At 60.4% G+C, this 23,159-nt stretch overlaps 2 protein-coding genes across 7 annotated transcripts; one reads left to right on the top strand and one right to left on the bottom strand.

Annotated features, from left to right (window-relative positions):
- The first annotated feature begins 1,736 nt into the window (after window positions 1-1,736).
- GIT1 (GIT ArfGAP 1) lies at window positions 1,737-17,848 on the top strand. Of its 5 annotated transcripts, none has more exons than XM_036340813.1 (21): window positions 1,737-2,042; window positions 8,131-8,264; window positions 8,692-8,804; window positions 8,926-9,031; window positions 9,773-9,990; window positions 10,073-10,167; window positions 10,492-10,534; window positions 12,529-12,555; window positions 12,743-12,791; window positions 13,199-13,271; window positions 13,841-13,938; window positions 14,324-14,435; window positions 14,569-14,702; window positions 14,865-15,017; window positions 15,100-15,330; window positions 15,413-15,466; window positions 15,656-15,742; window positions 15,841-15,914; window positions 16,017-16,199; window positions 16,320-16,383; window positions 16,505-17,848. In XM_036340813.1, the coding sequence occupies exons 1-21, from the start codon at window positions 1,991-1,993 to the stop codon at window positions 16,715-16,717; spliced, it is 2,313 nt and encodes a 770-aa protein (XP_036196706.1). In that variant the 5' UTR covers window positions 1,737-1,990; the 3' UTR covers window positions 16,718-17,848. The 5 variants fall into 5 exon arrangements, with proteins under 5 accessions (XP_036196706.1, XP_036196709.1, XP_036196711.1 ...); XM_036340814.1 differs by lacking the exon at window positions 1,737-2,042 and adding an exon at window positions 6,287-8,030; XM_036340816.1 differs by lacking the exon at window positions 15,656-15,742.
- Window positions 17,849-18,100: 252 nt separating this feature from the next.
- Window positions 18,101-21,905, bottom strand: TP53I13 (tumor protein p53 inducible protein 13). Of its 2 annotated transcripts, XM_036341946.1 has the most exons (7): window positions 21,743-21,905; window positions 21,498-21,566; window positions 21,229-21,270; window positions 19,508-19,636; window positions 19,174-19,371; window positions 18,531-19,086; window positions 18,101-18,448 (listed from the first exon to the last, which is right to left on the bottom strand). In XM_036341946.1, the coding sequence occupies exons 1-7, from the start codon at window positions 21,812-21,814 to the stop codon at window positions 18,336-18,338; spliced, it is 1,179 nt and encodes a 392-aa protein (XP_036197839.1). In that variant the 5' UTR covers window positions 21,815-21,905; the 3' UTR covers window positions 18,101-18,335. The 2 variants fall into 2 exon arrangements, with proteins under 2 accessions (XP_036197839.1, XP_036197840.1); XM_036341947.1 differs by lacking the exons at window positions 21,229-21,270; window positions 21,498-21,566; window positions 21,743-21,905 and adding an exon at window positions 20,133-21,196.
- Window positions 21,906-23,159: the final 1,254 nt, after the last annotated feature.

Here is a 23,159-nt window from a genome sequence, read left to right as displayed (position 1 = left end):
GGGGCGGCCGTCGGTGGTGGGCTGTGTGCCGGTTTGGGCTGCTAGGCTGCTGCTTCCATTGCCTGGGCTGGGGTCACCAAGCCCACGGACCGACTTCTGGGTGAGGGTGCAGCACTGGGCGGCAGGTGGTGTTCCATCCCCCACCTCTAACCCTCGAGGTATCCTCGCTTACAGAAACCCCGCCAGCCAGCCAGCCGCTGACTGTGGGGGAAAAGGAGGCCTGCAAGATTTTTTTTTAAAAGGTGTGATTATAAAAATATCCCGTGGATCGCTATTTCAAACAAACTTGTCGATCTGCGCTGCAGCAAAAGGCGATGGAGGCAGCTCTGCGTGTATTTCGGGTGGTGTGACTCATGAGCTTTACTTTGTCTCCCCCAGGGAAGCAGCCTGTCCACCCACAAGTCTCTGCTGCTCTGGCGCCGCCAGGATAAAATGGACCGACTCTGTATCCCTGCCCAGGGACTCCCCCCACCCCTCACCCCTGGTTACTGAGCAGGATTCCCTGCCGCTTGGGAACTCTCCCTTAATCGTGTCATTACTGACCTGACCCCCGCCCCTGTTCTTGGGCACCCTAGACCCCTCCCCACAAGCAGAATGCTCTGGCCTTTTGCTGCTGCGGGGATGGGGGCTGGATGCACGCGAGGCACACGTGTTTGGGGGAGCATGCTCAGTGCACCGGTTCACCCACGTGCAGCCTCGCCTCTGCTCCCTGTCCCCCCCCCCCACCCCCGCCCCACCATGTCTCCGTGTGAAGTCCAGGAAGAAAGGCTGCCACAAAACTAAGCCCCTGTATGTTATATGCACACGCCCTGGACATACCTACACACCTCTGGTGGCCCAGAAACATTGTGATGCATACACGTCGGATGACAAGTGGATATTACAGCTCACCGGCACAGTGGTCACTCATCAGGGGCCTTTAAAAACCGCCCAGATTCTTTCCTCCTTAGAGGCAAGCCCTGAGGAAGGGTAGATGCAGTCTCCGCGGCGAGGTTAGGGCGTACCCAGCTGGACCTCTTGGCATCTGGGCGTCCATGTTGTTGGCGGTGTGCATAGTCAGCAAGTGTGACCACACACACACCCAGACACACAGACGTGGACACATGGGAGGCCGGGACGCACACCTCACCCCAACCAGAGATAAGCGGGCACCCCAAGCCACAGCCCCTAACACAGTGGTTCTCAACCTTCTGGCCCTTTAAATACAGTTCCTCATGTTCTGACCCAACCATAAAATTATTTTCGTTGCTATTTCATAACTGTCATGTTGCTACTGTTACGAATCATAATGTAAATATCTGAGATTCAGGATGGTCTTAGGCGGCCCCTGTGAAAGGGTCGTTCGACCGCCAAAGGGGTCGCGACCCACAGGTTGAGAACCGCTGCGACAGGAAGGCGAGCCTAGGCCTCCAGCTCCTGACTCGTGTCTCTGATTCCCAGGGGCCACTGTCCTGGGGCCCGAACTCGGGGCCAACCCCCATCTCGCCAGCGAAGGGGATGGGCTGACTCACACCGCCTCCGGGCCAGGCACACGCCCGAGGAGGGGCCTTGGCCGCCGGCGAGATCGCGGCTCCGGCCCGGCGGCGTCTGCGGCCCCTTTAAGCGCCCCCGCCCCTCCCCGCCCGCGCTCGCGGCTTCCTTTCTGCGGGAGGCGCGGCCAGCGGGCGGGTCGGCGGCCCCTCCCCCGGTGGGCCGGGCCTGCGCCGCTTCCTGCAGGAGCGGCCGGGAGCCGCGCAAGGGGCGGAGAGAGCGAGCGGCGAGCGGCGGCGGGGCGGCGCGGGGCGGAGGGCGCCCGAGGGCGAGCGGGCAGGCGGGCACGGCGGGTTCCGGGCCAGCCCCGGGGCGGTCGGTGGGCCGGGCGCGCGGAGCCTAGCCGGGGCCTTGCCGGAGCCGGGCCGGGCAGCAGGGCCGCCGCCGCCGCCGCCGCCCGGGGCCGCCGCCCGCGCCCCCCACGCTGGCCCAGCGGGCTGCGGCCGCGTCGCCGCGGAGGATGTCCCGGAAGGGGCCGCGAGCGGAGGTGTGTGCGGACTGCAGCGCCCCGGGTAAGCTGGCCGGGCGGGGGCGGGACCGCGCGCCCAGGCCGCCGGGCGGGCGCCGGGGCCTGGCGGGAGCGTCGCGCGGGGCCGGAGGGCGGGGTGGGGCTGGGGGCTGCGGCCTCCCTCCGGCCTCGGCCCCCGCCCGGGCCACTGCGGAGCCTCGTCCTTGGCCGGAGGAGGGCCGGCCGGGGGGCCCCCGTTCCCTCGCGTCCGCGGGCGAGCGAGGAAGGACATTGTCGGCGCCGCCTCCCACCCCTCAGCCGGAGGGAGGCGGGCAGCGAGTGCCCCCCGCCCCCATCTCCACATCCGAACGGAAGCGCCAGCCTCGGGTGGCCGAGGGCCGTGGCGGCGGCCGGCCAGGTTTGGGGGTGGGGGCGAACGCGGTTTTGTGCCGTCGCCGTGCCACCCCCGCGTCTTGCACCTGCTGCTCGCATGGCCGGCCGGCCTGCTGGGGTGGCGGAGGGCAAGGGGCAGAGCCGGGCAGATGGGCCGGGGGAGGGGGGCGCTTGGATCCTGTTTCCTCGGGAGCAGAGGAGGGGTGGCGGCTCCCAGGACTCCCGGCCCCTGGCTCCCCAGGCTGGGGCGCCTTGCAGGGCCTGGCGTGCGGGCCCGTGTGAGCCCGAGCATCCTCCTCGGAGGCAGCCCCCGGGCCACCTGGTGACTGGGACCAGCTGGACTCGGCGTCCCCTGTGCCGCGGGCAGGCCTGCTGGGGAAAGGGAGCTTGGCGTCGCCCCAGTTTGGGCAGATTCCCCCCCTAGCCTGGCCCCCTAACCCCGTCTGACCAGAGGTGGGTAGGGAGTCGTGGTCCGGGGTTCTAGGTTCCCCAGGAGCCCGCTGGCTCCCGGACTGCCTCTTGGCTGTGTGTACTGTGGTGTTTCCCTTCTTCCCAGCTCCAGGCTGATGTGAACCCCCCGACCTGCTGAGGAAGTGAGGTGCAGTGACCCACCAGGCCGCTCCCTTCTGATGTGGGAGGACACTGCCAGTGATGGGGCTGGGCAGGTGTGGGGCGGGGAGCCCTGGCCTTGTCCATCTTCTCTTTAGAAAAGGAACGGTCTCCCTGGGCAGCCTCGGGGTCTGTGGACTGTAGGGGGGCTGTGGACAGACTAGGTGTGAGAGTGTGGGGTGCTGTTTTGTGGGCCCATGACGTCCAGACATTCTTTGGACAGCCCAGGACCCCAACAGGTTGAGCCTCACAGATGCTCTGGTGGCTCCGACGGCTCCAGCCTGGAGTGTTTGGGAACTGTGGGCGCTGGCAGAGGCGTGGTACTCTGTGGTTGGTTATGACCCTGAGGCCTCCCTCAGGGCATGCCACCATCCATACACGGGAAACGGGGATCCCCTTGCCCCAGCCCTAGGGATAGAAGGGCGAAGAGGAGAGCTTGCCTTCTCTTCTGTGTGTCTGTCCCAGGCGGTTGTGCCGCGCTGCTGGGTGGAAGTAGCATGCACAGCAGACACCCTTTCCGGGGAGCCTGGGTTTTAGGGTTACCTTTGTTTGTAGCTGACTCCGTGACCCCATGGCAAGACCTCCCTCACTCTGTCCCCAGTTTCCTCAACTGTAAGCCAAAGAAGGTGGAGTAGAAATGATTTTTGAGGAGTGTCCCGTCTCCACATCTGTGGTCCTGATTCTGGGTTTGAGGGATATAGAGCAGCATCAGCAAGGCAGTTGTCTTTTTTCCATTTCATCTGCCTGTTTGGCTGCAGTCTCTGGATGGGCTCTGGGGAGGAACGGTGTGTCTCCGCTGTGTTTGTACTCTTACCCCTGGTCCGTGATCCACAGGGACATTTGTGCCCCAGGGACCTCATTTTCCCTCGATTAGGTCAGGAAGAGGCAAATGGTGAGAAGGTGAGGGTGATGAGGTGGGCCGGTGATGACAAAGTCTTATCACCCCACCCAGCACCTCGCAAGGTGTCTGGCACAGAGCAGGCACGCCCCGCGTGTTTGGATGCTTGTCAGGACCCCTGCTGGCTACTTGGGTCTGCTCCAGCCCCCGCTGTGTGATGCGTGGAATGGCATTCTCAGTGTGGGAACTACTCTCAGCCCCAGTAAAAGGCTTGAGAGTAGGCAGCGGTCTGGAGCTCAGACCCAGAGCCACCCTGGTGTGTGCCTCCTGCCCAGAGTCATAGGCTTCCCTCGCTGCGACAGGAGCCCTGCAGTCCCAGCCCTAGGAATGGGGTCGTGGCTTCTTGTAGTTGGTTAATTTGGGGGGTGGTTATGGAGGTCAAAGGTGAGATGCAGCCTGACCCCAAAGGCCCCTGTCCTCCCTCTGCTCCCAGGCCTGGGCACGCAGGGGATAAGTGTGAGTGTGTTGTGAGGCAGCTGGGCATGGCCTGGCTGCTATGGCTGCTGGTCAGGCACCCTCTGTGCCCCTGCCTGCCTTGGGAGCCCAGGAGAGGGGCTGGGGTCAGGGAACCTGCAGAATGTGTGTTTCCCCATCCTCCCCCTGCCACTCAGTCCTGGCCCAGCTCTCAAGGGCTTGTTCCTCACCCTATGGGCCTCCATCGCAGCCTCCGGCACAGGAGCGGAGACCTACAGGCACCTTGGATGAGCGAGGCCATTTGGGAACAGCTGGGGACATTTGGGAACCTGCAGGCTCATGTGTCTCTTCATAGTATAGATTACTAGAGGCCCAGTGCACGAATTCGTGCACAGGTGGGGTTCCTCGGCCTGGCCAGCGATCTGGCCGATCAGGGCACGGGAGGTTGGCCAGCCAGAGGGAGGGGCTGTTGGAGGTTGGCTATGGAAGTGCACTGTACACCAGGGGGCAGCTCCTGTGTTGAGCGTCTGCCCCCTGGTGTTTGGTGTGCATCATAGCGACTGGTCATTCGATCATTCGGTTCGGTCGCTTAGGCTTTTATATATATAGATTGTGGGATGGGGTGAATGGTGGGCTTTCTTCCTCTTTTATTGAGATATAACATGAATGGCAAACTGCCCGCACCTTTCTGTTTAGCCTGATGTGTTTGTACGTGTGTGTATAGCTGCAGCCATCACTCCAGCCCAGAGGTAGAGCATTTCCATCACTCTGCGGGGTTTTCTTGTGCCTCCGCCCAGTCAGTGTCCCCCAGAGGTAACTGCCGTTCTGACCTCCGTTTCTGTAGATTACTCTTGCCTGCTTTCAGTGTGGTGGGCTTCTCTCTCTTTCCAGTGAGGATCTGGTCCCTAGCTCAGGAGAGGCTACCTTATAGCAGACCTGCCGGCCCCAGAGGCCACTAGGCTTTAAGAGTTGGCCTGAATTTATCTGGGAGAAACCTCCATGGGGTTGGCACTGGATAATATTCCCTCAGGACCCCTCCTGCCACTGGCCCACATTTATCAGACCCCCACCCTGACGGGAGGCAGGAGTCCGGGAGGAGGATTGGCAGAGACCAGGTTGGTCACCACATCCCCTGGCCCTTACATTCCCTGCCTCTCTTCTGCCCCAATTTTGGTCCAGAGATTCTCTTTGGGACAAGAGTCCCTTTAACTTTAAACTTCAATAGGCACTGACTTTCAGGAACCCTTCCTGGCCCTTCTGCTTAGCAACTGGCCTCAGTGAGGCTTGGGTATGTCCTGTGTCCCCTGGGCATAAGGAGCAGGGAGTGGGCTTTCTCATCTGTCAGTCAGAACTGAACTGGCACCAGTGTGCCCCACACCAGGACCGTGTCCCCTGCCCGCCCTTCCTGTTTCAGGTCACTGTGGACGTGTGAGGAGGGGGGACCCCTCCCAGCCTAGGAGAGTGGCAGGCAGTCTTGGACCACATTCCCCAGATCCTAGTGCAGTGATGGCCAACCTTTTGAGCTCGGCGTGTCAGCATTTTGAAAAACCCTAACTTAACTCTGGTGCCGTGTCACATATAGAAATTTTTTGGTATTTGCAACCATAGTAAAACAAAGACTTATATGTATATTTTTTTAATATTTTTTTATTGATTTTTTACAGAGAGGAAGGGAGAGAGACAGAGAATTAGAAACATCGATGAGAGAGAGAAACATCGATCAGCTGCCTCCTGCACATCCCCCACTGGGGATGTGCCCGCAACCCAGGCACATGCCCCTGACCAGAATCGAACCTGGGACCCTTCAGTCCGCAGGCCGACGCTCTATCCACTGAGCCAAACCGGTTTCGGCCAAAGACTTATATTTTTGATATTTATTTTATATATTTAAATTTTTTATATTCATTTTATATATTTAAATGCCATTTAACAAAGAAAAATCAACCAAAAAAATGAGTTCACGTGTCACCTCTGACACGCGTGTCATAGGTTCGCCATCACTGTCCTAGTGTGTTGGTTGCTGCCATATTCAGGGACTTGCCATGTCTGTTCTGGCCAGTCCTCCTAGGCTGGGCTTCTCTGGTAGGGCAGTCCATTTGTGATCCTGGCCTGGGCGGCTCCCCACTTACAGGAAACCCCACCATTTCAACAAGAGGAATTTAGGCTGCGTCATTTCCAGCTTCCTGCCTGGGCTGCCGGTGATGGCTGGAGGCAGCCCCCTGGCCCAGTGGTGTTGGGGAGTGGGGGAGGGAGCTTTTCACGCCTGGAGTGTCTCACTCCTTGGGTGAAGCCAACACTCAAGTGTGCCTTAGGGCCGCCTGTCTGGGCTCCTTCCTCTTGGGCCCCTGGAATGAGCTCCCAAGAAGGTGTATAGTGAGCGCCTTGTGTTTTCCTGTTGCCTTGTTTTGGGGAGGTGGGGGATCCCTGACTCAAAAAGCTGAGTCCCTCTGTCACTTCCTGTCCCCATGCTATGAGGGGCTACTTGCAGTGAGCAGAGCTCATGCTGCACCCTGACTCAGTCTCCTCAGGATTCTCGCGGGGACTTTGATGAAGTCCTTTCGGGGGAAGGGTCTGAGAATCAGCTTCTGGTTGGAGAGGCTCTCGTTACTCCTGAGCCCGTTACTCCTGAGCCCCGGCAGAGCGCCAGCCTCCCCTCCTGGGACAGGGCTTCCTGAGACAGGCGGGGTCTGGGCAGAGCACAGTGTCCTGGGAGAAGGCTCCCTGCCCCCACTCTCCAGTGGCACACAATGGCTGCTTTCTCCCCCGTGACCTTTCCACAGCCTGAGCTGCATGCAGCTGTCTCCTCCCCCTCTCCCAAGGGGCCTGGGATGGGTGGCATCGCCCCTGCCCTTGAGAAGGACCCCAGGAGCTCCCACCCTGTCCTGGCCCCCTTCTTGTTTCCAAAGTTCACTTCTCAAGGAGTGGAGAGAGGTTCCCAGAGCCCCCTTGTCCCCTGGGGGCTGTCCCCTGAAGGACAGAGGCACAGGGACAGCAGCGGTCTGGACATGGCACCGTCTCTGGCATCTAAGTGCCTGGGTCCGTATCCCAGCACTCCCACTCACTGGCTGTGTGACCTTGTGCAAGTGCGCTAACCTTTCTTGAGATGCTATTTCCTCAGTGGTAGCCTTTCCTACCTGGCCTGACAGTTGTGAGAGGCATCATACGTACAGCATCCAGTGGCACATAGTGGGTGCTCAGTCAGCGTCGGTTCCTCTGCTCTCCCCATCCCCCTTAAGAGGAATTCCATCAGTGATGGTGACAGGAGGCTCAGGCATGCAAAGGCCTCTGCCTGGGCAGGATAAGGGCAGAGTCGGGTGTCCCTGGGGGTTGCAATGGGTCCGGCAGGTGGGCCATTAGCTCCAACAGAAGTCTGGGTGCAGGAGAGATGTGGCACTGACCCAGACACAGGAGGAGTGCCTAGGGATGAGTGGTGTGGAAACATCGGGGTTCCGTCCCCTAGGGGATCCCTGCTTCCCTGGGGAAGGGCTAGGGTAGCAGTCTTGTTCCCTGGGGAAGGCTGTGGGAATGATAGTGGTGACTGCAGGACAGGAAACCATGCCCGCTGAGTAGGCCCTGGGGACCACACCTTCCCAGAGGCCAACTATGTGTAGGAAAGGGCTTGGCTGTGTCAGTCGCCAGCTGCGAGCCTGTGTGGAAATCCCTCACTGCCTTAGCTCAGCTTCCTCATCAGTCGCCTGTGCCTGCTGATGTCCCAGTTTCCTAGCTCGGAGGGACCAAGTGAGTGAATGTGTGCGGACCTAAGCAGTGCTGGCCCAGAGCAGTGCTCAGGGGGTCTTGCCTGCATCTGGCTATGGCTGACCTGGCTTCCACCCCGCAGACCCTGGCTGGGCCTCCATCAGCAGGGGTGTGCTGGTGTGTGACGAGTGCTGCAGTGTGCACCGGAGCCTGGGACGCCACATTTCCATTGTCAAGCACCTTCGCCACAGCGCCTGGCCTCCCACGCTCCTGCAGGTACGGGTGCTGGCCCGCCATTCCTCCTTCCCCACAGTGTGTGCTCATCGCAGGCACATTTCCCTCAGGCTAACATACACACCTGCCTGGGGACGACCCTACCCCAACCCAAACCCATCCACTCATCTGAGAGAGGGGGCATCCAGGACTGGAGTCAGACAGACGGGCTCTCAGCTCTGCTCGGCCACTTACTGGCTTGGCCATGTCGCACTGAGCAGGTCGCTTAACCTCTCTCAGTCTTGGCATGCCGGTCATGTGACCTGGCGTTCTAAATAGGACCCACAACCTTGGGTGGCCTGACAGGATGGAGGTGCAGCAGTGAACAGGCACCCAGTAGGCCCTTTGGTACTTTTGCAGCCACACTGGCTGGGCCGGTACCTGGTGCCCAGCACTCAGTGGGCTCTCACTTGGCATCTCCTCCCCGCAGATGGTGCACACACTCGCCAGCAACGGGGCCAACTCCATCTGGGAGCATTCCCTGCTGGACCCCGCACAAGTGCAGAGCGGCCGGCGCAAAGCCAACCCCCAAGACAAAGTCCAGTGAGTCGGGTTGGAGGGGTGGTGGCAGGGGCTGTGTGGTCTGGGACATGGGCCTGGGAGGTGGCCTGGTAACTAGCCTCTCTCGCTCTGCTTCCCATTTCCTCCTCTGTGCCCCGTGCAGCCCCATCAAGTCAGAGTTCATCAGGGCCAAGTACCAGATGCTGGCATTTGTGCACAAGCTTCCCTGCCGGGATGACGATGGGGTCACCGCCAAAGACCTCAGCAAGGTTTGAGGGGCCCCACGATGGACGGGCAGGCCTTTCCTCACCCATAACGCCCTGAAGGCTTCTCCTTGGTCACCTCTCAGCCCTAGGCCCCAAGGGAAGCGAGGTCAGGCAAGAACAGCGGGCATGTGGAGCAACGAACTTGGTTGGTTAGGCTGCATGTGGTCAAAGCACTCAACTCCCAGGTGGACACACAGGCTAAAATTCCCCAACTGCCCCCCAAAAGCCAGGAAAACTTGGGGTAGTTCCTTAGCCTCAAAGTCTCAGTTTTCTCATCTATAAAATGGAAAAGAACAGCATCATCTCATATATAATGTCTGTTCCAAGCAGAGCACACAGCATGTGGTAGATCAGTGGTTCTCAACCTTGGCTGCACATTAGAATCACCTGGGAATCTTTTTAAAATCCTGATTTCTGGGCCTCATCCTCCGGAAATTCTGTTTCTTTGTTACTAATGTTGTGGCCCCACCCCATAACAAAGAAACAGAATTTCCGGAGGATGAGGCCCAGAAATCAGGATTTTAAAAAGATTCCCAGGTGATTCTAATGTGCAGCCAAGGTTGAGAACCACTGTGGTAGATAGTGACTGACAACAGCTACTATTAATTGGTGTTAACTCCTAGTGGGAAGCCCTCTGTCCTCCCAGACAACCGAACTTCAGCTGGGCCCTTGGAGCTGTAGGAGTCCCAGGTGCAGCTTGGAGGAGGGGCTCACACATTTGTTGCACGCTTCCACTCCTTGCAGCAACTGCATTCAAGCGTGCGGACAGGCAACTTGGAGACATGTCTACGCCTGCTGTCCCTGGGTGCCCAGGCCAACTTCTTCCACCCAGAGAAGGGCACCACGCCTCTGCACGTGGCTGCCAAGGCCGGGCAGACGCTGCAGGCCGAGCTTCTTGTAGTGTATGGGGCTGATCCTGGCTCTCCTGACGTTAATGGCCGAACACCCATTGACTATGCCAGGTGAGGGTTGGCTGAAGGGTGGGGCTTGGGGGTGGGGGGAGAGAGCTGCTGCTGCAGGCTGAGCCATGCCCCCTCCCCACAGGCAGGCGGGGCACCATGAGCTGGCAGAAAGGCTAGTCGAGTGCCAGTATGAGCTCACTGACCGGTTGGCCTTCTATCTCTGTGGACGAAAGCCTGGTGAGCAGAGTGCGGGGCAGGCCTGGCTGAGCCAGGCAGGTGGGACCCAGACACACCTCAGCAGCAGGTGCCATGGTGACAAAGCCGGCTGGGGAACAGCGTTGCTAAGCAACTGGCTCCTGTGAAATTGCTGCAGGCTCTGGGCTTCAGCACACTGGGGGTGGGCATAACTTCTAGCCAGCTCCCAGGCTGCTGGCGGTGGCCTGCCCTCCTGGCTTTCCCCTGACACTTCTGGGTGCCTGTCCCTGCTCATGGCAGTGAGGTGGGCTTCCAGCTGCTAAGGCCACTCAGCATCAGTGACTTCGCATTTTTATTTTTGTTCAGATCACAAGAATGGGCATTATATCATCCCACAGATGGCCGATAGGTGAGTGCTCCTGTCCCAGAGGCTGTTAGAGGCTATGTTGGTGTCTGGCCCCCAGAGCCCCCACCCCTCCAGTGCCCCAGGCTTTAGGGGCCTGGAACCCCTCCACATTCCCCACCGAACTCCTCTAGGGGCTGAAAGCACAAACATTTCATAGTCTAGTCCAGGGGTGGGCAAACTTTTTGACTCGAGGGCCACAATGGGTTCTTAAACTGGACCGGAGGGCCGGAACAAAAGCATGGATGGAGTGTTTGTATGAACTAATATAAATTCAAAGTAAACATCATTACATAAAAGGGTATGGTCTTTTTTTTTTTTTTTTTAGTTTTATTCATTTCAAACGGGCCGGATTCGGCCTGTGGGCCGTAGTTTGCCCACGGCTGTCTAGTCCTTACTTCCTAATTCTGGGCCCCAGGGCAGATAAGTGTCAACTTAGCACATAGCCAGCATAACTTGAGCCCCCTTCTGTCAAAAACAGAGTGCTTGAGTACAAGGAGCACCCCAAGAGCAGTGGGTCACCGGGTTCTATTCCCAGTGACACTGGCCCCACTGAAATCTTAGATAAACCTCTGCTCTTCAGTGAAAAGGTGGTGGGCTCCAGGGATCTGAGTAACTGGCCAGCTCTGTGAGGTGTGTTCATAAATTGGGCAGGGGCTGGAGGGCAGGGCATGGCACAATCCAGGTGTTTCTGCCTCTGATCTGAGAAGCCCCAGGTGCCCAGGCTGGGAGGTACCACCTCCAACTCCTTACCCAGCTTACAAGATGGATGCTGGCGCCACCTGGTGGCTGCCTCCAATGGCCGTCTTTATGCCCAGCTGTGCCTGCTGGCTTGGATCTGGAAAGCCAAGGGCGGTGTGGGCAGATGGGGATTGTCAGATCTGGCACCGTGGATTCCTGAACGCAGACTCCTCTGTTCTGAAATCCCGAGACTCCCCCTACTTCTTTGGTCTGATTCTGCCTGGTGTGTGTGCCTGCGTGGCAGGGGGGTGTTGTAAACACATATGGGCACAAACTCAATGAAATGTTAACTGAGCACCTTCGCAGTGCCAGCTGCTGTTCTTGGCACTGAGACACAGAGGTGGCTCAGACATCATCCCTGCCTTTAAGGAGCTCGCAGTAGAGAAAAGGAGGCAGCCTAGTCAGACAGTTGTAGTTCAGTGTGGGATGTACAGCAAGAGAGAGAGAGGAAGGCTATGCCAGGAACTGCAAGCAGATGGTGAGACTACAGCATATGTGAGAGGCCGGGAATCCCAGGAGCAAGACTGGAAGAGAGACGAGTGGCCAGTCCTGTGAGTCCTGAGAAAAGCTGTGACCCTCCCGAGAGCAGAGAGGCTCCCGCATGGGGGTGTGTGGAGCCAGCTCTGCTGCTTCCCTGGCTGTGTGACTTCAGGCAGGCTGCTTAACCTCTCAGAGCCTTCGTTATCTTATCTGGAAATGAGGGCCCCTGTACCTGTCTTTGTGGGCTGTTGAGAGGATTAAATAAGATAATGCATGCAGAGCATTTAGCATATTTTTTAAATGAGCTTTTTGTTGAAGTATGCCATCTATACCAGTTATTACTGAGATGTTTATACGGCCAGGAATAGTGCCGCCAGGGGCGTCACAAAGATCACCCTGGGTGCTAGGGAGAAAAGAGTTTTGTAAGGGCAAGACTGGGAGGGGGAAGATGGACTAATAAACTGTAGCAAAAGCCCAGGCAGGAGGAAATGAATGGCAGAACCTGGGAAAAGTCGGGCAAAGGCTTGCGGCTGAGGGAGGTTTCAGGTGGCTCCCAGGAGCTGACGGTGAGGGTGAGTGGGTCACCGAGTAGGAGCGAGCCAGCCAGTCAGGAGCAGATGGGGGGGTGGGGGGGAATGAGGTCAGTTTTGTACATTCTGAGCCTGGCGTGTGCACAGAGATGAGTCTGAGCTTGACATGGGAAGGCGTGTGCTGCCCTTCTGCTGGGTAATTGCTGCCTCTGTCCTGTTCTTCCCTCTGCTGCCTTCCTCTGGACTTAGATCTCGGCAAAAGTGCATGTCTCAGAGGTATCTGGTGTCTGCCACGGGAGCAGGCTCTGGAGGTTGGGCGGGGCAGGGTGGCTCTTGTGTGGCATCTGGGGTCTTGTCTCCCTGGGATCTCTGCATGTTTAGGGGGGTCATTGGCAAGGGTCTGGCCACATCTCATGTCTGGTCTCTCCCTTCTTCCCCGTTCTCGGCATCCCCTTGTCCGTAGCCTGGACCTGTCTGAGTTGGCCAAAGCTGCCAAGAAGAAGCTACAGGCGGTGAGTCTGCCCCATTCCTCACTGCCCCCCAACCCGCCCCTCTAATCGCTCCCCCTTCTTCTGACCTGGTGTCCTTTTCCAAGTCTTTGACCTGCTCTCACTCCAGCCTCCCCGTCTCCTCTTTTCTACTTCTCCACCCCTTGTCTTTGACCCTGGCTCTGCCTTAGCTCCCAGGGCCCTAGCTCCACTTCTGACCTACAGTGGCATTAGCTGGTCTAGTCTGGCCTCCCTTTCGCCCTCTCCCCCACCTTGGAGCTTGGCAGACAGAGTCTCCAGTTCTGAGACTGGGGCTGGGTGGCATAAGGGACACAAGTGGTTTCCCACATCTTATGACACCTGGTGAGCTGGCCCTGTTGGCACCGGGGGCCAGTGGATCTGACAAAGCCTTGACCCCTCTGTGCCTCCAGCTCAGCAACCGGCTTTTTGAGGAACTTGCGATGGACGTGTATGATGAGGTGGATCGCAGAGAAAATGACGCTGGTGAGCTGGGACAGAGTAACTACCCACTAGGGAAAGTTAGGACCTGGTGTGGCTCTCGGGTACTTTGGTCGAAACTAAGAAGGGGTGCCTCAGTTGGTCTGCTCGGCAGGCCTGTGTAAGCTTCTGCCAGCTGTGAGCCCGCCTGGGCAGCTTCCCCAGCTGGGAAAAGTGTGCTGAGCTGGAGGCAGCCAGCCTGCTCTTCCTTCCCCCGCCCCCCCCCCCCGTACCCCCCCCTCCTGGGGCTCATCCCTGCTCTAGCTGCCTCCCACTTTGGCTCTCGCCCCACCCCTGCTCCGCCCCCTGGCCCCCCCCCCCCCCCCCCATCACTCCTTCCTGGCCACAGCCAGATTCCAGCCCAAACTCGGCTGGGCCTGGCGAGAGGGAGTAGTCTTGTTCTGTGTTAGTCTCCAGCTGGCCTTGCCCAGTGCCTGTCTGAAGACCACCCGTTTTGGTCACCAAGCTCTGTGGCCCTTGGGAGGAGCTAGGAAAGCTGTGCTCAGCGCTCTCCCCGACCCCAACCCATGGGCCTGGCTACCCTAGACAATCTGCTCCCTGCTCCTCCCCCACAGTGTGGCTGGCTACCCAGAACCACAGCACCCTGGTGACAGAGCGCAGTGCTGTGCCCTTCCTGCCTGTCAACCCTGAGTACTCAGCCACGCGGAACCAGGTAAGGAGGCCTGGTGCGGGCCTGGGGCCGCTTCTTCCCTTCCCGGGGTCGCCAGCTCTGTGGGCCTGCCTTCCTCACCAGCTGTTGTCTGGGCCTGGGCCCGGGCCTGCTCTTCTCCACCCCTGCCCAAGGCCTCCCTTGGCCCGGCTGGCACTGCGACTTGGGCGTGGGGAAGAAGCTGTTCTTTTGAGCACTTGGTGAGCAGCTTCGGGGGTGGGTTGCAGCCTCTTCCTGTGAGCTCCCCTAGGCACCCTGAACCTGCCATCCCTCACCCCCGCCCTGGCCAGGAGAGCCGGCCGGGATGCTTTAGCTGTGGCTAAAGCGGGTAGCTGATGGCAGGTCGCAGCGGCCCTGTCATGCCAGCCCGGCTCTTTCTGCCTCACAGGGGCGTCAGAAGTTGGCCCGCTTTAACGCCCGAGAGTTTGCCACCTTGATCATCGACATTCTCAGCGAGGCCAAGCGGAGACAGCAGGGCAAGAGCCTGAGCAGCCCCACAGGTGGGGAGGGCGAGGATGGAGCTGTGGGGGACGGGCACGGCTCCAGGATATTCTCTTTCATGGCTCCCTTTCGGGGGTGGCATGATAGGCGGGTGGTGTGGCTGAGCCCTGAGTGACAGGCCTGTGCCCTCAGACAACCTCGAGCTGTCTGTGCGGAGCCAGAGTGACCTCGACGACCAGCACGACTACGACAGCGTGGCCTCGGACGAGGACACCGACCAGGAGCCTCTGCGCAGCGCCGGTGCCACGCGGAACAACCGTGCTCGGGTCTGAGCGCAGCCCCTCCCCGCCCCTCCCTGGCCTCCATCAGGGCCCAGCTCCATCCTCTTGTCGCCCAGGGCCTTGGGGACGAGTAGGCTGGTCACAGCTAGGAGAGCAGCCCTCCGACCCCGTCCCTGGCGGCTGACTGGCTTCTGTCTCACCTCGCAGAGCATGGATTCCTCAGACCTGTCTGATGGGGCCGTGACGCTGCAGGAGTACCTGGAGCTAAAGAAGGCCCTGGCTACCTCCGAGGCCAAGGTGCAGCAGCTCATGAAGGTCAACAGTAGCTTGAGTGACGAGCTCCGAAGGCTGCAGAGGGAGGTGAGGGGCGTGGGGGCTTCCGGTGGGGAAGTGGGGGTGCTGCCTGGACCCTCTGGAGTTTCTGACACCCCTCCACTCTCAGATCCATAAGCTGCAGGCAGAGAACTTGCAGATCCGGCAGCCGCCAGGGCCGGTGCCCACGCCCCCCCTTCCCAGTGAACGGGCAGAACACTCATCCATGGGGCCCTGTGGGAGTGCCCACCGCAGAGACCGCCAGGCCTTCTCCATGTATGAACCAGGCTCAGCCCTGAAGCCCTTTGGGGGCCCCCCTGGGGACGAGCTCGCCACCCGGCTGCAGCCTTTCCACAGCACTGTGAGTTGCCGGCTCAAGGTGGTGGGGACACAGGGCTGATCCGTCACAGGGCCCCCGTGACACCTACTGTGCTAACCCCCAGGAGCTGGAGGATGACGCCATCTATTCCGTGCACGGCCCTGCCGGCCTTTACCGGGTAAGCAGGGCCGGGGCAAGTGGGTCCGTGTCTGCAAATAGGTTCTGAGCCCCAGTGGGTGCCAGGCTTTGTGCTGGAGGCTGGGCACAGGCTGACGAGACACACACGGTTCCCACCCTCCGTGCAGGGAAGCTGGGAGGTGGGTCACAGGGAGGAGGAGAGACTGACTCCAGCCCTCCTGGGTTTTAGATCCGGAAGGGGGTTTCAGCCTCAGCTGTGCCCTTCACTCCCCCCTCCCCACTGCTGTCGTGCTCCCAGGAAGGAAGCCGCCACGCGGTAACGTCTCCTCCCTGTGCCTAAGGGACGGCTGCAGGGATGTGGGCGGGCGGGGCTGCGAATTTCTCTCACCTGCTGACCTGTCCTGCATCCTCCAGAGCAAACTTTCCCGCCACGGCAGCGGTGCTGACAGCGACTATGAAAACACGCAGAGTGGGGACCCCCTGCTTGGGTGAGGCCCCGGCAGAGGGAGGTCGGGTGGGCCCTGGAGAGGCTGAGGGCACAGGCAAGAGGCCTCCTGGCTAGAACGTCTCTCTCTATCCCCGCGCCCCAGACTGGAAGGGAAGAGGTTTCTAGAGCTGGGCAAGGAGGAGGACTTCCACCCAGAGCTGGAAAGCCTGGATGGAGACCTGGACCCCGGGCTTCCCAGCACAGAGGACGTCATCCTGAAGACGGAGCAGGTCACCAAGAACATTCAGGAATTGTTGCGGGCTGCCCAGGAGTTCAAGCATGACAGGTATGGGGTGGGGCTCCAGCTCCTATGGCCTGTGGGTGTGCAGAGGCCAAGAGAGGGCCAGTGTTCCAGTCCCTGGAACCCTTCCCTGAGAGCCCCCTAATGCCTGCCCTCCCCCCACAGCTTTGTGCCCTGTTCAGAGAAGATCCATTTGGCTGTGACTGAGATGGCCTCTCTCTTCCCAAAGGTACAGGGCAGAGAGGAGCAGGACTGGGAGGGCCTCGGGGTGGGGCAGGTGTGGACATCCTGGGCCCTGACCAGTATTCACAGCTTGAAGCCTGAGGCCCCTCTCTCCTCCCTCCCTCCAGAGACCAGCCCTGGAGCCCGTGCGCAGCTCCCTGCGGCTGCTCAACGCCAGCGCCTACCGGCTGCAGAGCGAGTGCCGGAAGACAGTGCCTCCGGAGCCCGGAGCTCCTGTGGACTTCCAGCTGCTGACTCAGCAGGTGATCCAGTGCGCCTATGACATTGCCAAGGCTGCCAAGCAGCTGGTCACCATCACCACCCGAGAGAAGAAGCAGTGACCACTCTCCCTACACCCTCACCTACACCCTGGGACCTCACTGGCCATGGGAGATGGGCCACTCCAGACACTAATCCCCACCCCAGCCAAGTGCCCTTAGTGCTGCCACTCTCCCCTGGCAGCCAGGCACCCTGGTGCCCGCCCCCCTCCAGCCCCCAAGGATGGGGAGGTGGGGTGGCAGGAGCTCCTGTCCCCCACATTCCACTCACCTCCCCCTGTACATAGCGTCCCCTCCCCTTCTAGCCTGCAGGGGCCTGTAAGGCATCACTCCCAGCCCCTTGCCCTCCAGGGCACCCTCCGCAGGGCGTCTGGAGGGGACACTCCAAGTGGGGCGGTTCCCTCACATGCATCCCACCCCCATGAGCCAGTTCAGTCCTGTTGGGGGCTGAGTGGGGGCACCCCCTCCTTTGTACATAATCTCTGTGGATGTCCCCGTCCTGTAGCCACCAGCCCCCATGCTGCTCTCCTTCAATGCCAAATGGCCCCACCTGTGTCCCGGGGTCCCCAGCAGCAAACACTGGAAATCTTTTTCTTCTTTTCTCTTTCCACCCTTAATGTTAACGTCGTGGTAGCTAAGTGTCCCTGCGTGTGAGTGTGGGGCGGCGGTGCCGTTCCAGAGGCCTGGTCCATACGGAGTTTTGTGAGGGTGAGGGGACCAGTGTGGGGGGCAGCCCCTCTCACCACCCTGGGGCCAGGGACTGCCAGAGTAACCAACTGGGGTCCTGCCCACTGCCTCCCCTCATCACTCCCACCACTCGTACCCCTTTCTCTATCAACTTAAATGAAAACCACTCCCCTCTACCTGCCCTCCCTTTCCCTGTGGAGGGGGAGTGTGCTGGCTGGGGCAGAGAACTGAGCGCCTGAGCCTGGGGCTGGCTCCCCAGGGTCCCCGACTCAGCTGAGAGGCCCCTCCCTACAACCTCTGAGAGGCTAGCACCTGTGCCTGCGGTGTCTGGGGACCTGGACCTGGGCCGCAGCCTGGGAGGCTGGAGAGGCAGATGGCCGCGCCCACCAGCTCCTCTCCTGTCCTGCCTCTGCCCCAGGGCCAGGCTCTACCTGTATGGTGGTGGGTGGGCTGACTGTCAAGATGTGTATCATGTACATTTGTATCAAAAATAAATAAGTGATCATGTGCTGTTTCTGATGCTGAGACTTGAGGGGAGGGGCAAACATGAAAGGGAGAAATGTCAGGTGTGAAGCAAGTGAACACAGCGCCTCCGCACCTTGGGAGCCGGGACTAAGGTGCAGTAAGTACCACCACCATCCCCCTCACAGTGGTGGGAGGGTTCCCTCCTCAAACCCTGCCTCGCACACAACCTACATGGCCTAGGACAGTGTCAGGGTGGGAGTATGTCTCTGGCAGATGTACAAATTCAATGCAAGATTCTACTAAAATAATTTAGTTAAAAATACAGAGTTTTGGCAAAGGAGGCTACAACAGCTCCTTTTTCTTCCTTGGGCCACCCTTCCCCACAAACACCACATTAAGAACGAACCCTTCTGCAAATGCTCCATCCGGCCACCAGAGGGCGGCCCTGCGCGTGGTCCACGTGGCAGAGGTCAGGGCCTCCCCGGGGGAGGAGGGGCAAAACCTGCCACAGTGGCAGGGCCGGGGCACGTCAGTCGGAGCTGTCCCCATCTGGGCCGCTGTCCTGCGTGGGTGGGAGGAGGGGTCTCCGGCGTGAGCGCCTGACCCGGCGCGGGGGCATCAGCAGCCGCCTCTTCAGCACAGCTATGGGCAGGGTGGGAAGCAGTCAGGGGCAGGGAAGCCGTGGGGGCGGGGCTAGGGATGCGTGAGGAAGGGAAGGTCTCACCAGCCACAGTGTCCTGGCTGTCCGCCACGGGCCCCCAGTAGATGCTCTCCCCGCGTCGGAAGTTTCGGTGCAGCCGAGTGCAGAGTGTGGCCAGGGTGAGCAGCACCAACAGAAAGGTCAGGGCCATGGCAGCCCAGGCGGCTTCCTCCGTGCGTGGGGTGGGGCCCCGGGCTGCCCGCGGAGGCGCTGCTGCCCGAGGGGCGGGGGAAGCCTGGCTTGGACAGGCACAGCCACCTGGGCTGCCCTGCCCTTTGGGCACCTGGGCCTCTATCCTGGAGCTGGCACTGCCTCGAGGCCCCCCAGGCAGCAGGGGGGCAGTGGGCACAAATGGAGCATCACCCCCTTCACCTGGGGTTCCTAGCTTGGGCTTCCTGGTCTCCACGCTCCATGGGGAAGCGGAGGGGAACCTCGGGGCTGAGGAAGTAGGCTGGAGACCAAGGGCGGCCCGAAGCCCGCGCCTCTTGGCACCACCAGGGGAGTGCTGCCTGGGCCCTCGAGACACCACCTCTGGGCCTGGGGGCCGCCAGCTCCGCAGAGTAAAGGCCAAAGCTGGGGCCTAGGGGAGAAGAGACAGCACTCATCCTCTCTCTCTCCAGGTCACCCCATGACCACACCACCAACCACGCTGGGCCCCACTCCTCACCTGCACACACCCTCTCCGGCACAGCTTCCCTCTGCCCGGCGTTTGCGCCCAGGGAGAGGGCCCAGAAAGGCTGTCGGACAGGAACTGTGCCTTCTTCCTCTGCCTCTTCCACCGCCTTCGCTTCAGCAAGTGGGCAGCCCAGGCTGGCTCCACCCATGCCATCTCCAGCACCACCCCCCACGCTTCCAGCACCAGGGGCTATGAAAGAAGGCACTTGTTGGAAGCGCTAACATGGTGGGGAGAGAACAAGGGGAAGCCCCCGAATGTCCCTTTTCTGCACACGGGGCTGCAGCCGCTGCCAGTGTCAGACAATTGACTGTCACCAACCACCTACCCGGTCCTGAGTGAGGCTGGCGTCAGGGGCCAGGGAGGGCTGGGCCACGTGGACGTGGGCCAGGAGGACCAGCTGGAGCTTCAGCCAGGGGTGGGCACAGGGATGGTAGAGGAAGCTGACATCCTCTGCCTGGAGGAAAAGCACAGAGATAGCCAGCCAGGCCCGGGCCTTCTGTGAGAGCCCCACGTGCTCCCATCCTGGGGCCAGGTTAAAGGGACTCCCAGGATGGCAACATGGCCCTTCCACCAGGAGGGCTCAGGAAAGGAAAAAGGACCCTGGGTAGTGGCATGCACTGCCTCTTGCCTCTGAGCATTCCTTTCACCCCTCCTCCATCAAGTGCCACCCCTCAAAGCTCACAGCTTCCATGACAGCGTGCCTGGGCATCCCAGTCAGACTCTGACCACACTCTTTAGCTGTATTTCTTTGCACCTGCAATGACGGTTCTACAGGTCCCCAGTCTAGACTGTAAGCATCCCCTCTATGGAGACCAATTCTTCTTTTCATTGATCCTATCTATAGAGTCAGTCTCCCAAAGGCATCCAAGTACAGGGCACACGGGCAGCAGGTGCACAATCCCAGGATGGAAACACTTGATCAATTATTAATATTCTTTGATTTGGCTGACCTGATGCTCAGCACTGTGCCAGATGCTGTAGGAGATGCCAAAAGAGAAATCCTGGACTCCACTTGCAGGGAATGTAAAGGAAACTCAGGGAAACAGAACTAATGCAAATGAAAGAGCAAACTAATAAAACTCAAACTGGCTAGTTGTTAAGTGAAAGGATTTAAGTTATAAGCATTACGCAAATTTAGAGAACGTGATGGACAAGGGCTGATGTGAACGGCAAGGTCTCATGGGAGAGCAGACTCCTGCACTGGGCTTTGAAGAAGGATGCGTACGGATGGTGGGTGGCCAGGAAGCTTCCTGCATCAGCCTCAGGTCAGGACAGGACAGGGAGTGGAGGAGAATGCACTGTACGTGCGCGCCCGCACGTGGTATTTTGTGGAATTTTGTGGAAGAGCCACACTGAAGGGGCCAAAGAGCCGCATGTGGCTTGCGAGCCGCGGTTTGCCGACCACGGCACTGGAGCAAAGGTAGAGCCATGGGAATGAGCTTGGCACTCACATGTGGGGTAGGTGAGCCACAGATTAGGAGAGGTCAGACACGGCTTAATTAACTAGGTTGGGCCTGAAAAGCCAGGCAAGGGGGTGTGGTCATGATAAGGTGGGAAATAAGGAGCCATCAAAGGCTTCTGAACAGCAAAATCCAAAGGGATATGGAAGCTATCTGGCCACTGGCAAAACCAGAGGCAGCCGTGCAAGGCGAACCCACGGTTTGGAGCCCGGTAATCGGAGGCACGCTCCTGACACGATACAGCTTCGTACTTTGCAAAGTGCTGCCACACACAGTTCATTTGCTCCTCGTGGGCAGGGGCATTACTGATATCCTCTTAGAGAAAACCGGGGCCCAGAGAAGCCAGGGGACTTCCCACAGTCACACAGCACATCTGGAGCACGAGCTGTTGTTTTTCCTACTATCATCCTGCCCACACAGCCAGCCACGCAACAGCATTCCTTGCAGACAGAGGCCTGGGGCTCATCGTCCGGACTAAGCACATTGCCTCTTCCTGAGGGAAGTGGTAACAAATGGAGATGATGAGCAGAAAAGGCAGAGAACGCCAGCAAGTGCAGACACCTGGATGGCTCCTGACAGTACTCACCTGCCGTGGGCTCCGCCGTGTGTACGTCACTCTCGGTGACACCTATATGTGGGGAAAGAAGAGCGCTTAAAGCAGCTGGGAGGCCCTGTGTGGGGGCGTGGGGAGGGGACAATAAGCCCCAAGCCTCCAGGTTGGGATGAAGACATTGGCCACTGAGGGATGGAGGAACCGGCAGAGGTCCTTCCGAGGTTGACTGGAAGTGCAGAGGGGCCAGAGCGGGACTGGCTACCCCTTCACACCCTCCCTCCCGGCGCCCTCCAGGCTCCTACCTGTGGGGGCAGAGGCCACAGGCGCCCCGGACAACGGGCTCCCGCCTCCTCGGCCGGCTCAGCCATCACCTGTGGGTCCAAGGCGCAGAAGAGCTGGGGCGCTGGCCTCAACGAGGGCCCTGCCTCTCCCAACCCAGGCCCTGCCCGCCAGGGGAGGACTCCTAGTCCTCTCTCCGCGCGCTCCTCCTTCCTGGACGAACTTTCGGCGAAGAGCTCTGGGCCTTCTCAGGGGCGGGTCGCCTTACCTCCATGGGACGCAGGAGCCCCGCCAGGGCTGCCAGGAGGAGCAGCTGGGGCGAAGGCGGAGGAGGCGCCATCCCAGATCCGGCCCGCCGCCCGCACGGGAGGGAGGGAGGGAGCGCGCGCCGCCCCGCCCCGCCCCACCTCGCGCGCCCCCGCAGACCCCGAGCTCGAGCGCGCCTGTCCGCCCCCCGCGGCCCCCGCCCCGCGCCCCGCGCGCGCCCGGACACCCCAGCTCGCACGCCCCTCGCGCCGCCCCGGACCGCGCATCCGGACGCCCAGCTCACACGCCCCGCGCCCCGCCCGCGCCGCGCCGCTCTCAGCCCGCCTCCGCCCCGCCCCGGCGCCCGCCCCCGGCCCCGCCTGTGCGCGCGCGCGTCCTGAACCCCAGGCCGGAAAAGTTTTGTGCGGGAATCCCGCCCGGGCGCCGCGCCTGCCAGGCAGGCGGGGACCACCTCCTCGGCTCCGCGTTCGTCCCGGCGCCGGGGTGCGATCGGGGAACCGGGCGAAGGGCGGGATGGGGTCCCTGTGGACCGGGCGGCCCAGAAGGGGAGACGGGCACGCTCCTCCGGCAAGCTCGCTCCAGACCCGCCAATGAAGAAGGGCAGAACCACCAAGTCCGAGCGGAGGAAGGGAGAGCTGTGCCGCCCAGAGCCTCACCGCCAGCCCATCCCACGCCTGCCCTCGCACAGAGGCCCGGGCCCGGCCTTGGAGGGTCGCAGACCTCCCGGTCCCCACACCCAGACGCTCCGGGAGGCCGGAGTCGGCCGGCAGCTGCTTGCGCCCCACCTCCGCCTCCACTCGCGTTCGTTGGCCGGCGTGTGCTCCGGGAGACACTGGTCCCGTGAGCCGGAGGAACCCAAGGCCTCGCCCCCGGCAGCGGGCTCTGCTTCTGCAGCCCTCTCCCTGGTCCCCTCTGGTCCCCTTTTCCTGGGCTCTCCTCGGGATTTTGAGGAAAGACGGGAACGTGAGTGAAGGGTGAAGGTAGAGATGCCGAGCCCCAAACTTCCAAATGGAGGAAGAACGTGTTTCAGTCATGTCCCACATCCCTGTGACTTACAAAGGGGTTCCTCACTCTTTCCCCGCCCCCCGTAACTGCTGGCCATTGAGGTGATGAAGGGACTCCAACCTATGCCCCACCACCGGGTGACATGTATCTCCCGCACCCCGCACCCCAGTGTGTCTTTTCTCCAGTTTAGGAGGCGAGGGGTTTCTTCTTCCTAGGGAGCGGTTTGGGTTTTCTTAAAAATATATATATATCTTTGATTTCAGAGAGAAACATGATGAGAGAATCATTGATCGGCTGCCTCCTGCACGCCCCCTACTGGGGATCGAGCCCGAAGTCGGGAATCGAACATGGAACCCTCAGTCCGCAGGCCCACGCTCTACCCACTGAGCCAAATCGGCCAGGGCCTGGGGCTT

Source organism: Myotis myotis, unplaced genomic scaffold (genome assembly GCF_014108235.1).
Source record: "Myotis myotis isolate mMyoMyo1 unplaced genomic scaffold, mMyoMyo1.p scaffold_m19_p_17, whole genome shotgun sequence".
In the NCBI taxonomy this organism is placed as follows: Eukaryota; Metazoa; Chordata; class Mammalia; order Chiroptera; family Vespertilionidae; genus Myotis; species Myotis myotis.
The sequence above is the reverse complement of the archived record's forward strand: the minus strand, read 5'-3'. Positions and strand labels throughout refer to the sequence as shown.

Coding starts and splice junctions, on each gene's coding strand:
- GIT1 (XM_036340813.1), top strand. CDS start 1,991: ATGTCCCGGAAGGGGCCGCGAGCGGAGGTGTGTGCGGACTGCAGCGCC. Junction 8,805..8,925: donor AACCCCCAAGACAAAGTCCA/GTGAGTCGGGTT, acceptor TGCCCCGTGCAG/CCCCATCAAGTCAGAGTTCA. Junction 15,331..15,412: donor TGCAGCCTTTCCACAGCACT/GTGAGTTGCCGG, acceptor GCTAACCCCCAG/GAGCTGGAGGATGACGCCAT.
- TP53I13 (XM_036341946.1), bottom strand. CDS start 21,814: ATGGCGCCTCCTCCGCCTTCGCCCCAGCTGCTCCTCCTGGCAGCCCTG. Junction 19,637..21,228: donor CACGGCGGAGCCCACGGCAG/GTGAGTACTGTC, acceptor CTTTTCCTCCAG/GCAGAGGATGTCAGCTTCCT. Junction 19,087..19,173: donor GCCGGAGAGGGTGTGTGCAG/GTGAGGAGTGGG, acceptor CTTCTCCCCTAG/GCCCCAGCTTTGGCCTTTAC.